The 15,532-nt window shown below is 40.0% G+C and overlaps 1 protein-coding gene across 2 annotated transcripts in view; it reads right to left on the minus strand.

The window, feature by feature from the left end:
* SFMBT1 (Scm like with four mbt domains 1) overlaps window positions 1-15,532 on the minus strand; it is a 91,257-nt gene that overhangs the window by 19,343 nt on the left and 56,382 nt on the right. For both annotated transcript variants that reach the window (XM_063121160.1, XM_063121159.1), the window contains exons 4-13: window positions 14,711-14,951; window positions 14,049-14,137; window positions 11,541-11,787; window positions 10,146-10,243; window positions 8,590-8,691; window positions 4,220-4,370; window positions 2,458-2,540; window positions 1,270-1,396; window positions 783-896; window positions 187-229 (exon numbers count right to left, since the gene is read on the minus strand). In XM_063121160.1, the coding sequence (XP_062977230.1) occupies window positions 187-229; window positions 783-896; window positions 1,270-1,396; window positions 2,458-2,540; window positions 4,220-4,370; window positions 8,590-8,691; window positions 10,146-10,243; window positions 11,541-11,787; window positions 14,049-14,137; window positions 14,711-14,951 (1,295 nt within the window). The remainder of the gene's footprint in view (window positions 1-186; window positions 230-782; window positions 897-1,269; window positions 1,397-2,457; window positions 2,541-4,219; window positions 4,371-8,589; window positions 8,692-10,145; window positions 10,244-11,540; window positions 11,788-14,048; window positions 14,138-14,710; window positions 14,952-15,532) is intronic.

Consider the following 15,532-nt stretch of genomic DNA (forward strand, 5'->3'; position numbering starts at 1 on the left):
GAAATCTATGTACAATCAAGATTCCACATTGGCTCAGAACAATCAAGCCAATGTGGAAGAAATGCAGATGATTCCTCAACCCCAAAAAAACATTTTTCAGCTGCTGAGCTCTGGCTAACAGTCATTGTATTCAAGGTTCTCAAAAACAAGCCACTGTTAGTGATGAGTGATACATTTAATACTTACTGTTTCTCTGGTTGGACCACTGCAATTTTCTTTTCCTTGTTCACTGTAAACCAAACAGAAACACAATGAAGAACCAATATAACATTTTAAAAGGTGTCCTATGGTACTGTAGAACTAGCACAAACTTTTACATGCAGAATCACAGTATGGGGGCAGGCTACAGATTACAGCCATGTTTTGCACCTGTTTGGGATGCCCGTTTCTTGTGAAATTTAAGAGGAGCTGAGCAAAGAACAATTAAAACAAAAACATACGCTGAACCCATCTGGGTGCACAAGACTTTTTTTCTTCGTCTTCCTGAACTGAGACATGTGCATTTCTCCAATTTCACTCCTAAAATGTGCTCTAACACCAGTCTAAATGCAGGTACTGGTGCATTACCTGCCTATTGCAGCTCTGATAACTCATTATTAGTTTCTAGTGAGATCAGAAAAGTATTAATTCAAAATGTGTTACAACCTTCTCCCCCTTTCCTTTCTAGGACAGCATGTAATTTTTTTTATTATTGTATGTGAGAAATGCATATAAAGTACTCAGAAGTAGTACAATCTGTTCAGCTCCAAAATACATTCTATTATAGTTAGCATTATTCATACCTATTGCTCTGCGAGGAGGTCTGAGCTGGTATCCATTAGTTTCACACCAACCTACTGGAAATATATTCATGGATTCCACACACACTATGCATTCAAGCACCGGCATTTTAGAACCTGTTAAAATAACATGCAGAAATCTTACAGGGCTACTCAAATTTACTGTTTGTGGTGATCCGACACATATCAGAATACATGGCTCCCTATACCCTGTGTGTGTGTGTGTCCGTGTGTCCGTGCATTTGAATAAGGTCTAAGTAGCCTGAAAGGGTTCACATGTGGAAAACAAATACGAATACAAGACTTTGATTGTCTCTTGTATAGGTTTTTATCAGGAGCAGTAATAAGAAACAGACCAAATACAAAGATAGACATTTTTTTGGAGTAGCTGATAATGATTTATGACACTCCGTCCAGGCAGTGGCGTTAACATGACACTTGGGAAAGGCAAACCAAATGCTAAATATCTACCCTCCAAAAGGTAACTTACTTTCCAGCTGAAGCCAGAGATAGGAATCCTTCACCTTTGAAACTGTAGCAACACAAATTTCGTGTGGATCTTCTGGGTTTACAGACTCAAGTTTCATGTTCTCCTTAAAACCATGGTCAGAATTTAGCTAAAATGAACAAAACACAATATATCCATTTAGGCACAATATATCCATTTAGGCAATATATCCATTTAGGCATATGTACATCTAAAAATGTACATTTTTAGAGCAGATTCAAATACTCATAGGGACACTGTTCAGAATAAACTTCGTAAGTAAGTGGCAATGTGGACCCTTGGATCAACGAGCACTCAGAGATGGTAATAATATCTAATCAGCCAATGTAGCCCCTTTTAGATCACCAAAAGAATTTCAACTAGGCAACCAAATGCATTTTTTTAAAAAAACGGATGCATTTGTGGCAGAATATGTGAGATGCTCAGCTTCAGATCCACAGCTTGCAACGTTTAAAATAAAGTAAACAAGACAAAAAGTCCGTGACTCATTAGAAACTTGCTTTATGTACAAAAGAAGGCTTGGTTCCTACAAACAGCCAACAAGGTAATAAACCTGTGCCTCAGCTGCCCCACTTCAGGCTAAGAGTGTGTACCCACAGGAGTTCCTCCTCCATACACTGGAGAAGGATTGAAAAGGCTGCATATGACCAGACCTTCCCCTTCCCACTGCAATATCTCACGCCCTTACAAAAAGGTACTCCTGGAGGTTGGGGGACTCTCTGGAGCAGAATACAAGGGTTTACAGTCAGAAAGCAAAATTGGCAACTTCACAAAAAGCCCTTTCCTGTGTTTGGATCCCAGTCAAAATATATATAAAAAAATCTCCTGAAAAAACGATATGTCATGGAGAAGGATTCTATCCCAGCTTTCCCCAAAATATGCTAAATTTCCAGGTGCAGTATTATTCTTTTTTTTAACACATGAAAGCATTCTATCATGAGAAAACATAGAAGATCATTGCTACATTTTAAAGACTTGTGATACCATCAGTTCTGGTAGAATAAAGCAAGTATTAAATGCTACAAACATCTGTTTAGACATTATGGTATGATGTCATGCCCTAACCCTGCCCTCCGCAAGATATTTTAACTCTTTGTTTTTAATATTATGTGCTGTGACTAAGAAGCTTTGTAAACAAAATATATATCACCAAACAAAGTGAATGCTCACCGAGGAAAAACAACTCTGGGGAGCAGCCTCAGCTCCACATTGCTTGAGATAGTCTGCCCAGTCAAAGTCTTGCCCAGGATAACCTATAAACCAAGAAACGTGACTCTTATTGCATTGGTAATCATACATTTCCTCCAAAAAGATATGGGCAACATCGTGAATGTCAATAGGGGAGGGCAAGGAAGGGCATTTCCCTTTTCTCCAGATGAGCTATAATCTCCTGATTTCCAGCTTTCATTAAAACAACAACAACAACCCACAAGTATCTCACCTTTGTAGAACCTGAGATATGAGGCAAAATGTATAGCCACTATTCTGTCCATTCGGTTTGTGAACAACTAGCCAGCTCCTGCCTTTCAGTGCTTTTAACCAATGAATGACGTTAATGCAATCTATAACTCGAGCAAAAACTCCCTGACTAATTTTAAGCCTTTTCTTGGGGGGGGGGGTGTCTTCCCTGATGGGAAGTGAACATTAATTTAGTAGTCCAGGATTTTAGTGTGTGCTCAGATTTGTCTGTGTTTCAAAGGGAAATGTAGTGTGTGTTGTGATATCTGTAGCAGCAGTGCAACTCATTAAGAACTAGAGAGGGTTATGATGTATGTATATAGGAGAACTTGCTAGTTTCTTTTTCCTCCTGGAAGCCTGTGTGGGGCCTCTCCCCACCCCCTCTCTTAGTGAAGGATTTGGAGCTGAGGCAGTGTTTGGAACTGATGCAGCTCCTCAGAAGTACGTGTTTTTGCAATTATTGTAGCAATAAAGAACCCTGTTGTGAAGGTACCTGGGGGCAAAATACCAGCATATTTTACCTTAAAGCTATTACTGCCAGTAAAAGAGGAGAGGCATTTCAGTATTGGGCAAAAGGCGGGATACTAATACTAATACTAATAATAATTTTAACCTTTTAGAATAGGTGGGGAAAAGGCACAAAGCCAGGTCATTGGTGGTTGGGGGAAAAGGAGGTAGATTAGATTGTAAGCCTATGCGGCAGGGCCTTGCTATTTACTGTTTTACTCTGTACAGCACCATGTACATTGATGGTGCTATATAAATAAATAAATAATAATAATAAATAATAGGGCCAGGCGAAGGGGGCGTGGCCATATGGGGAACCCCAAAGCGCTGGATTGGGACCCCAAGAGGGCCAGATTTGGCCCCAGAGCCTAAGGTTCTGCACCTCTGGACTAAGAGATGGTGACAAGCCCAGGGTTACCCACTGAGCTTCTAAGCTTTAGTCTCGCCACCATTCTCCTACACTACATTGCCTCCCTTGAGCTAGTATTATGCAAATACTTCCTGAAAGCACACTAATGCCTTGATTTTGATGTTACTTTTATACTGTTAGTTTTACTCTAACCCTGTGCCTGTTTGGTGCATTCTCTTCCCCTTCTTATTGTTTTATTATGATTCTATTAGAATGTAAGCCTATGTGGCAGGGTTTTGATATTTTATTGTTTTACTCTGTACAGCACCATGTACACTGATGGTGCTAAATAAATAAATAAATAAATAAATAAATAAATAAATAAATCATTCATAAATCTGTTTTGCAAAGTAGTTGAAAAGCCTGTCCCAGACCTACTTTTATAGTTACTATGACAAATCTTACCTCACCTGTATTATGCTATTAAATTCTCAAAGTATCTGCAATATAACTCAAGAAACACCAATGCTAGCTTGCGGAACACAGTATTTTCAGATACAAAAGCACAACGTTCCAGAAAACTGCTGATACAAGTGCAGAAAGACTACATATACACACCAGGCGGAGGACTGAGATGTAAGCCGTTCTTTAGACTCCATTGAACAGGGAAAATACCAGGACTGTTGACATGACATATGTAAGACCGGCTTGTGGTATGTTCTGGTCGCAAATCGTCTATTTCTATCATGAAATATTTATCATTGAACACCTGCAAGAAGGTAGAGGAATGACTTAGTTTTACATTATCAAACGGTTTCAGAGATACCATTTCCTGTACTAAGCTTGCCAAAAAATTTTTTTTTATTGGCTAAGATCCAAAAGAGCTATGTTAAGTGTGCCTGAGGACTTGGACATGCCTGCTGGAGGTTACAGACTCGTTTTCTTTGAGCAGCTGGCCTCTACAATGCTTTGGAAAGTCACCTCAGTTTCAAAATAGGTAGTCATATGGAATGGGAGAAGGTGTTGCCATTTGAGAAATACAAGTCTAAAGACCTCTTGGACAGGTGGAACTAGTTGTGAAATTCTTTGCCATTATTTATAAAGCATCAAAAATACACCTTTTATCTTTTCAAAAGAACAAAAAATAAAATAAAATAGGCATCTACCCAAAGTATCTTGCTCTAGATACTGACAAAAAGACACAAGGGATAACACAAGAGAAAAAATGGGAGGGTAAGAATGCGCACACAAAGTTATACTGAAGCTTAAGATGGCTGCCAGCTACTGAGCCATGTTTAAGGTATTATTGCTGGCTTATAATGCCCTAAACAGCTGAGGACTAGGTTATCTGAAATACCACGTTCTCTCATATTTGCCCAGGCTTTTCCCTGACCAGTAACACTGTCAGCTATCCCTGTTTTTTAAAATATATTTTATTGCTTTCATCATTTGTTTTATTGTATTTTATCATGATTTTATTTTGTAAACCACTTTGTTTTTTTAAAAAAGAAAAAGGTGGTATAGAAACTTTCTGAAATTTATTTATGATTTATTTATTACATTTCTATATTTCCCTATAGCAGAAGCTCTCTAAGCAGTTCACAACAATTAAAGCCATAAAATACAACACAAGGTACACTTAAAGAAGTTTAAACATTTATAATTACAGTATAAAATAGAAGTAAAAACCAAAATAAAGCCTAGCAGCAGCGCAAAGATTTTTAAAAAACAGTAACAGATTTAAAACAACCCTTAAATAAGAGGTTTCCAAAACAGGTTTTTTATAAGTTAATTAAGCTCTAGATGAAAAGTAAAGTATAATAAGCAAATTTAGTAGGCAGATTGCGAACTTTTCTTAGAAGAGATTAGAATGAAAAGACTGGCAAGTACGTTCAGGAGAAACATTCTGTCATAAAAATAAAAACTGCAACAAAGGATGCAAAGTTTATCAAGAAGAAAAGTTAAAGGGGAAAAAGTCTAATCTGGATTAATGAATTAAAATATATAGGTAGAGAAGGAGCCAAAATAGTTTAAACTGGGAGACATTGAAATAATGTGAGAGACGAATCTTACTCTATAAAAAGAAAGAGAAAAAGGAGATAAATAAAAAGGGGCTGTTTAAAGCAACTGCTATCACGATATTTGTTTTTTCTCTGACCAGAAAACAAACTAAATGAAGAAGAAGAAGAAGAAGTAGTCAGCAGCAGAGTGACCTATGACTAGGGCCTAATCTATACCAAGCAGGATATTTCACTATGAAAGCAGTATATAAAAGGCAGGAGCCACACCAAGCAGGATATAGCGGTATGAAAGCAGTATATGGTATGTGTCAATGGGCCCCAACAGTTGTCAGTGCACTACAATACCACCATAAAGCAGTTGTGTGGCTTCTGCCTTTTATATACCACTTTCATAGTGCAATATCCTGCTTGGTGTAGATTAGGCCTAGGAGAACTGCAATTAAAAAGATGGATGCAATAATGAGCTTCTGAATTTTAGATTGTGGCCAGCAGCAGGATTGTAGCTGTTCTGGAGACGGAGACACGTAGCAAGACAGAGCATAAGACTGTGAGAAGACAATCCAACAGATTGATCAAACAGATAAAATATTTTATGTCAAAACCGTGATGAGGCATCTTAGAAGAGGTAAGGGAAAGGCAATGTTGTTGAGGCAAAAAAAAAAAGTTGTCAGTGTCGACATTTCAGATGTTAGAGCTGTCGTGATGGTTCACTGCTGAGAAAGTGACATAAGAACTATTTTCCAGACACAGTCAGGATGACATCTATACAAGAAGTGAGAGTTCTGAAGTGAGAAGGAAGCTATTTTTATAACAAAAGGAGGCAGAGATATTTGCCTACAAATACCTTACAGGTACAATTTTAATTTATAGTAAAATTGCACACTTGTCAATAATACTTGTCTCCTGGATTCTGTAGCGTGCTCATTGCAATAAAAGTGCACCACATAAGCAAGTACACTCAATTTGAATGCCCCAAACAGAGTGGCTCCTTAAAGACCTGGGAACCAATAGATTCTATCTAATGTTAGTCCTACTTAGAGTAGACCCACTGAAATGAATGGGACTAACATTGGATATAATCTACGTGGTCTTGGTTTTCAGAGAGCAACAGGGTGTGTACGAAATTCCAGTGAAACCAATAGGACCCAAAAGACCTTCAGTGCCTTTATTGGTACTGGAAAAAACATTTCATGGCAATAATTTTTAAAGTGGGGGAGGGAGGGGAAGAAATGCATCATCCTCTAAAATGTTTGGCAGATCGTGTTTACATGTCTTTTACAAATAAAAAAAAGAGTCTTCTACCATTTAAAAATGTTAATGACAACTGTTGTAACTGTAATAACATCATGTCCTTCCGGAAGAAAATCAATGGTGTGATTGGAAGGACAGGTTATGCCAGGGTTGGGGAAGCTGTTCTCCTCCATTGTTGCTGAATTCCAGTCAGAAGAGGCAATAATCAGGGATGATGAAGTTGTAATTCACCAATATCCGGAGGGCCACAGATTTCTCACCCCTGGGATACTTTGCTTTGCGGCTTCTTATGTATCTTATTAGGTCACCTGAAAGACATCTATCCCAGAAACGTTACCAGCTAGTCTGGGATTTATCAACTACTGCAAAGATCTTAGTTGGCAAAAGCAACAGGTTGCTTACCTGTAACTGTGATTCTTCGAGTGGTCATCTGTGCAGTCACACAACCGCCCCCTCTATGGTGTCAAAATTGTTGGTGTCAAAAAACCCGTGGGGTTATTTGTTTTTCTCCTTGGTAATGAGACCGTTCCTGGCAGTCTCAAGGAACTGAGGGGAAAGGCGGGAACCCACTAGACATGCATACTGAGACGGTGGGGGAGGGCTCCCGCCAAACCGTTCTTCAGCTTTAGAATCTTCCCAAAGTGAGGCTCCGCGCAGGCGCAGAGCCCGTATGTGTGATGCACAGAGCCCACGAAGAAGAACTGGCATAGTTCCAGCTCCCAACCCTACGGGAATCATTTTCTAAAACTAGCCTCTGTGAAGGCAAACACCAGCTTGAGGTCATTGAAAAAATGAAAGCAAAGGAAGCAGTGCTGGAACGTAAGAACAATTCCACAAATAGTACCTTTGTAAGGACCAACCAAAAGTAGTACCTTTATTATGCTATATCAAATAAATGTGCAAGTTTCAGATTGTATTTAGCAGTGCTGGGGCAAAAACAACCACCCCTCCCCACCCGCAATACACACAAACATGCAATGGCTGATCCTTTATTTTATAAAATATAAAATCCAGAAGTCACCTGGACCTGAAAAGGTATGAACTTCTAATTTTAATGGTGATTTTAATGCAATACTTTTACTATTATAGCTTATTGCTATCGTTGCCATATCTTTGTGCATGGACTGAAATGGAAGAGTTTCTCTTGATTCAGATAAAAAAGGTTCAGACCTGCAATTCAGATTACATTAGCTCAAGCATTCCCCAGCCTGATGCCCTCCAGACGCACTGGACTACAACACCCAGTATTGCCCCAGCTAGCAGAGCATACTGGCACTTGTAGTCCAACCCATCTGGAAGGCATCAGGTTTGGGAAGGTTGCACTAGCCGTTATTTTTAAGGCTCGGTGTTAGGGCTCAAGGGTTGGGAATACTAAAAGGTCTTGCCCTGTATGCCACACCATCTAATGTCAGACTTGAAGGGCTTTTACAGTTACTGACTAGTGAGGAAAAGAAACTCTACTCTTTCTTAAAGATATTACTCCTCCTCCTCTTCAGATGTCATGGAGCTTAAGCATGGAACTGAAAGCGGATTTGGGGTGTGAGCATGTTTTTGCATTAGATATCAAAACGCCTTGCAACACTATCCTTGGCTTAAGGCAACCCTAAGTATTAGAAGATACGGCATTACACAGAACAGTTTTCATTGCAGTGAAGGGAAAAGGGAAAGAGAAAGCTACATCCGGCAGCTAAGGCACTTCAGAACATCTTTTGGCACCTTTGTAACTGTAGCAGGGGAGATGGCAAAAGGGGCCTTTGGATCGACAACCTCCAACTTCATGTTCACTGAGAAGGAGTGCGTTCCAACCACAGGCTTGTCCTAAAAATGGCAATGGGAAAATGTTAATTAGCTCGGAGACAGAAAATTGTTCATAGTAGAAAACGAGAGATGCAGTGTATCTTTCCCTGATACAATGAAAGATATAATCTCATCCTTTAATATTTCAATGAGCGTCACACTAGTTCATCTTGACATTTGAAAGTTATTCAGTTTACAGGAAACCAGCAAATTAAAGCTGGCAGCAATTGCTCTCTTACGAAGGTGGACATGGCATTCTCTTTTCATTTCAATGGGACTGGGATTTGCGACAATACTTTTCCACCTAGGAATTTCTAATTAGCAGCATAATGAAAGCTGTAAAACAAAATCCAAAGGAATACTCTTCTGATCCATGGAGGGACCATTTATTATAAAAACAAAAAACAATCCAGGAAATTGGGTAGAAAGAAGCAGGTCTCCAGCACTGAATACTACAAAACTGTAATAGCATTAACAACCATCTCTCACTTTCATTTTTTAGGGGGGACAATAACTCTTCTTTCCACAGAAGGCCAGTTCAAAGGAAAGGTAGGTCAATTGGAAAATGTTGAGTGCAATAGGATCGACTTTGTTCAACACTTCTTCTAAGCAGAATTTCAAGGGACGCCAAACAGTCTGGGTCCAATATATCTTTGAGTCTTCCTGCTCCACTATGTTCCAGCACACTCTTTAAGACCAGCCAAGAGTGGCCTCTGAACAATATCAACTGAATGCCAAGTTTTTGTTATTTATTTACTGTACTTTAAAACCACCCAATAACTGAAGTTCTCTAGGTGGTGTAGAATACATTAACAATCTATAGTAAAAACAACATAGAATAAAACCAAGATAAAACCAGCAGCAAAGAATAAAACCATCACAACTTCATAATTTAAACCAGCAGCAGAATAAATATTAAAAGCACTAAAACAGTTCTTAGAAAATCCATATTGTAGTTGGCAGGCAAGCCTCTCTGGGGAGAGCATTCCACAAATAGGGGGCCACAACTGAAAAAGCCCTCTCTTGTAGCCACATGCTTTGGGGCATTTGGCAGAGGAAACTGGAGATGGGCCTCAGGTGATGGCCTTAATGTCCGAGCAGGTAAGTAGTTTGGACGTTAAGAACACGTAGTGAGGTGTTTTTGGTGGCTGTCCCACTATGAGGAAATCCTCTACCTCTGAAAGCCTGGCAAAGCTAAGCACCTTTGGAAATTGTTTCAAAACTATAATTTGGTTGGAGTTTTGTGTCTGCCTCTGGGGAAGTCAACACTGTATCTGCACATTGATTTTAATACATTATCTTATGTACATTCCAAGAACTCACTCACTCACCTGGAGCCTATGAGATCCAATGGGCAAAAAACCCTAAGTAAAATAGCCTCATGTGGTTGGTTTTCAGCAATTACTTTTTGTAGCTATTATATATAACCATACAATTTGGTATAAGCGCTCAAGGGCAAATCCCAGTTGTCGTACCTTAAATAGATCAGTGGGCACCAAAGATTCTTCTTCCTCCTCTTTTATTTTTGCTAGGATCTCCTGCCATTCTGCCTCAGCTTTCAAGTGTCTAACAGCTTCAATAAAAGAAGGGTAGCTTGTTATCACCTGAAGAGTACAGCACGGCAAATATGAATCCTTTACACTACTCCTGTCATGGTCAAGTCAATAATGTGCGGAGCAAATTTCCTCCTCATCAGCACTCCCTATGAATCCCATGCTGAATGTTTTTTTAAATTGCCCTCAAGGCATGCATGCCGTATTTCCTACTAAGATTCCCTTTTACCAGTTCTTATGCAGAATTCTAATTGCTTTTTACATTTAGGGGACTAAGGCCTTTGCTAGACCTACCTGGGAATCCATGTGGGAGGAGGGGTGAGCCCGCTGTACAAGTAGCACGGGCCGTTGCTCCAATCCAGACGTCAGATGCGACGGGCTGCAGGAAAGCCACGTCGCATCCGCCATTTTTTGTTTGTTTGTTTAAAGGGGCTGCTGCACAGGAACGCTCGAGTGGCAATGTTATGGGTTTTTTTTAAAAAAATATGTCGCTGTTCCCCACCCCCACCCCGATCTCCCTCCCGTCCGCGATCTCTCCCCCTGCCCCAATGGGCACAGTGCTCCTGAGGAGCGCTGCGCCCTGTCCACCGCTTTCCCCGGCTACTCGCGAGTAATTGCGGTGGCCGGGAAAAGCGGCGGAACAGTCTACACGCTCGCGGTCTCGGGCTCAGCCTGAGGCCATGGGAAATACTGGGCTACAACTGGAGCCCGTTTCCCCAGGGCAAGGGAGGGTTGACCCCTGCCTGAGCCCGGGATCCCCTGTGCGTCAACTGGATGCACAGGGGCGAGCCCGGGGTTCACCCTGGGCTAACCCGTGGTCTAGCAAAGGCCTAAGAAGCAGTTAGCAGATACAGATGCGGGAAAGCAAGGTGTCCATAAGGAATCTTTAAAAGTTATCTCTAGTGCACTAGGTATGTGTACCTTTAGGTTGTACCTAAGAGTACATCTCCCAGCCAAGAAGCCAAAAATATTTGCTTTGGTTATTCTAAGTTCATTTACAGACAAAAGAACTACCAAACTCTAGCTATTTAGAGCAATTTGCCTCTATTTATTACATTTATATACTACCCCATAGCCGAAGCTCTCTCAGCTGTTTACATAGAGGCATGGCAATTGTGCAAGTGGGCAGCTTAAGTAAACTTTAGAAGAAAACGGAAAGCCCCTGATTTCTCAACAGTTACATGTCATTCATTTGGTGTCTGCATCCTTCTTGGCCAAGCCCTGGTTATTTCTGACTGGATCGAAAGATCCTTAGAATTGAGACAACATAACAGATATTACTAGAGGTTTATGAAAGGGGGAAAAGAAGTTTTGTACCTAAAGGAGGCTCAAGAATGTATCCTTGTTGAGATGCCCAACCCACTGGATGGAGAAAAGGATCTAAGTAGAACATCCATAAGTCAAACTGGTCTGAATCTCCCAGTCCTTCATAACGCAATCTGAGCCTTCCGCCAATGTTTTCCAAAACGTTGACTATCCACGCTCCTAGGGAATCTTTCAAGTGCTGACATTCTAGTCTTGAACCAGGTGCAATGAGATCCAAAGGATTCTTCCCTCGGTGGAGCTGCAGAGCAAAATGGAGGAAAAAAAGGTGACTGATGACTGTGCTCCTTCACCTACTCTGAAAAGACCTTAAGACAAAATATGAAACTCCATTGTTCTTGCTGAGTTCTATACAAGACAACTCCCACTCTTAACTGTTAGCTCAGTGAAAGCAAAATAGGAAGTCAGGCAAAATGGGATAATGTTTTTCTATTTCCAGTTCGCAGCACTGCAGCTTCCACTGAAACGCTTGACAGCTGCATAGCCAAGAGCGTGGCACTCTGTAATTCCTATAAAAGCTGGAGCTTCCATTTGCATCCATGCTTTCCTGTCAAGGGATTTTCCTCCCAATTCAGGGCTGAGAAAATGAACTTTAAAAACTCTTATAATCTGTGAAGGCATGCTAGTAAATAAGTTTGCTACGTCATTTTTACAGAGTCCACCTTCAAACAGCGCCTTCTCCTAAAAAGTCTTGTAACGGATCCCTTCCCACACAGCTAGATCTAATGCCCTTGCCCTCTCTCTTTGTGTTACCGAGGTCAATGACATGGCTGTACTTGTAATCAGGTTCAAGATCAGTCTGGAAAGGTAAGGGATCTGCCATTTCCTACTATTTCTCTCATCTAGACCATTAAAATATGCCAGCGGTTCTAAATAGAGTTGTTAGTTATCTGTGTTACGGTGCTTACTTCAGATTAAGCATGTGCCCTATTGAAAATTAGAATACAGAAGTACTTCACCATTCTCCCTGCAACCAAAGCATGGGGTGGTGTAGCACAGGGCAGGCATCTTTAAATATATTATTTAAATATATTATTTTGTAATACCTGTATTCATTCACGAGATGCCTCTGCCAGGCTGTTTGCAAAACAGCAAATAGCACTGACTATCTTTGAGACTGTGGAAAAAATCCTTTCCAGTTCTATGGGACTCCAATATTTTTATTTTAAACAAATCAAGCAAGCAAAGGGACATTATATATAAACAAAATCAAAGTGAGTCCTTAATCATGTAAAATGTATATTAAGAAGAGATATGCAAGCTTAACTCTTCAAAACAGCAGTCATTCAACCTGCATGAGTTTCACATTAGAGATGTTTCCAAGACCTCAAATCCACATTTAATATTGTAATGCCCAAATTCTTCTCTGGTCGATTTTATTCCAATCCAGAGAATAATTTAACTCTTTCCCATCCTTCATTACCACCCATACATGAGCCCAAGGCTCATTCTCATAAGAAGTAGCTTGTCATTACATCAGAACCCAGCCAAAATTTATTGTTTATACTTTAAATCACCATTGTGTACGACGTTCTGGCCTCCAGTTTTGCATCTCTCAAATTTGTATGTACCCACATGTATCCCAGAAGTTTATCCCCTGCTCAAATAGTCATGTAGACAAGCAAATGGCAAAATGTTCTACTATCCAAAAACAGGCCAAGTACTGCTTTTGATAGCAGAATATTAACTAAGTGGTTCTCTGGGATTTACTTTGCCCAAATGGAACATAAATTATTATTATTATTATTATTATTTATTTATATAGCACCATCAGTGTACATGGTGCTGTACAGATAACACAGTATTGAAGGAACGGGAGCATACTGTGGAATCTAGTACAGCCCCTCTACTGCACATTCCCCTCATCTGTTCTTGCCCTGGTTCAGTAATGCATGTGACGGTCACTAAGCCAGGTTATAATGCTTAGCGTTCTTAAAGTAACTTTATAAAAGAGAAATCCTAAGTGGGAGATGGGGGGTGGGGAGGGAGGGGAGAGTTTCGTAGTAGACAATCCGCAATTTTCATAGCTCTATCTGCTTATTCCTGTTAGGTTGGGGGATGTCCAGTTTTTATGTCAGCATGGAGCTGGCGTCATTTGAGGTCACAACCCTGGGGCATGTTGGGTCAGGAAGGGAGCTTTGGATCCAGTGGAATTCAAAGCCATCCTTAGCATACCCCAAACTGGGCCTTCCTACTGCTGTTATTCCTACACCTATAGAGATTTCTGTGGGTGAAACAGGGGGCTCTGGTGTTGACATTGAGCTCTACTGGTGGAACTCCTCTTTGTTGTCTGACTGGCTCCTCTGCCCCATCCTAACCTCCTTGAAAAACCCTTTATAGGGGTTAGGATTACTCTCTAACTTCCATTTAATTGTGCCCCTTTAAATTAGCCAATTAAACAAAACCTCCATGACTGCAGCTACAAAATGTATTATAAAATTGTTTGCATTGATTTAATGCTTAAGTACAGCAAAGTCTCTTTACTGCTGTGTGCACACTTACTCCTTCTAAAAGGTTGGCAGGGGCACTGCATGCTCCTTTCAGAGTCTGCTGAAGGAATTCCACCTGGTTAGAAATTTTGTCCTTGATTCCTAAAATAATGAAAAAAGTAGTCAGTTAATATTTACTCTTGCTATAACAAGCAAAATGTATTGGATTTATCCTGGGAAGGTCAAAAGTAGGCCTTCATGTTCATTTCCAAACAGGTTTGCAACTTCTGCATTTCTCAGAAACAGTAGTTAAGAATATTTTTGTGAGTTCAGTATCTACATTTCGAGTTGAGGGCTGGAGGCCACTTCTAGGGTTTAACTATTATTAGTTTGACTAAATAATAGTTTAACTAAAGTTTAACTATTATGAAAACAGAGACAGATTTTCATTACTGACATTAATGGGCCCAACAAGTACATTGACAAATAGCTAAAAGAAATAAATGGATTCATGTACAGCTGGCTCACAGATGCTACAGCAAAGTTACAGCAAACTGATGCTAAGTAAAGGTTTGTGGTAAACTGAAAACAAAAGATTATCAAGAAACTCTGAATGGAGACGTTGGCCCAGAAAGTTATATCAACTGGCAAGAGGTTTACTAAAAATAGTTACTGAAGGCTTACAAGTTTGGCACTAGAGCCAAACCTGCTCTTCATCCCATGGTAAATGGGTACCTTCAGGCACTTTGAGGGTCTTCTTGTTCTGCTCACACCAGCCAATTGGGTGCAAATCTGCTGTCATGATATCACACCAGAAGTCAGCCTTGCGGTCCTCTCCATAACCATCATATCGCAATAGTAGTAGCTGCCCACAAGTGGTAATGATTGTGGCAATCCAGTATGTGTCAGGGCCAGGCTTGACTGCAACCTCCAGTTTCATGCCTGGTGAAAAGCCATTTTGTGGACTAGTGTCCACCTAAAAAAGGAATCAAGAAGGCTCTGGTTACAATCTGATGAGCTTTCAATACCATAACAATTCTAACTGTAAAACATTTAGCACAGGTCAGAAACATCTGTTTTTAAAAGGTGATGTAGAAACTAAGCAGCTTTTTAAAGATCTGATTTGGCCAGTGAAGAATCAATTTGGTACTGTGGGAAAGGTGAACACAAGATTTAGATACAATTGTAAGAAAACAATGTCAACAGCAGAAGTCATATATTTATTTTTTAAAATATGGTAAGCAATATAAAAAACAAATAAATAAATCAGCCGGACAATTTATTTCAGAAAAGCTGATTTGCACACTCAAGTATGCTAACATGGATAGAAAGCACTAATGAGGAATCTAGGAGAGATAGCACTTTTTTAAAAAATCTGAATTCTCTACAGTGGGCTATCTGAATGTAGCAAAAATTTGGAAAATTAATATACCAACAAGGATGCAGAAGGATTTTTTTTAATGAGCTGGTGATCAAGTGAAAATGCATGTAAAAACTGAAAGAAAGTTGTCGCTAAGGAACTGTGACAATGGAATCTATGCTTCTCAGGACAAAGTG

The sequence above is a fragment of the Elgaria multicarinata genome, chromosome 3, assembly GCF_023053635.1.
Source record: "Elgaria multicarinata webbii isolate HBS135686 ecotype San Diego chromosome 3, rElgMul1.1.pri, whole genome shotgun sequence".
NCBI lineage: Eukaryota > Metazoa > Chordata > Lepidosauria > Squamata > Anguidae > Elgaria > Elgaria multicarinata.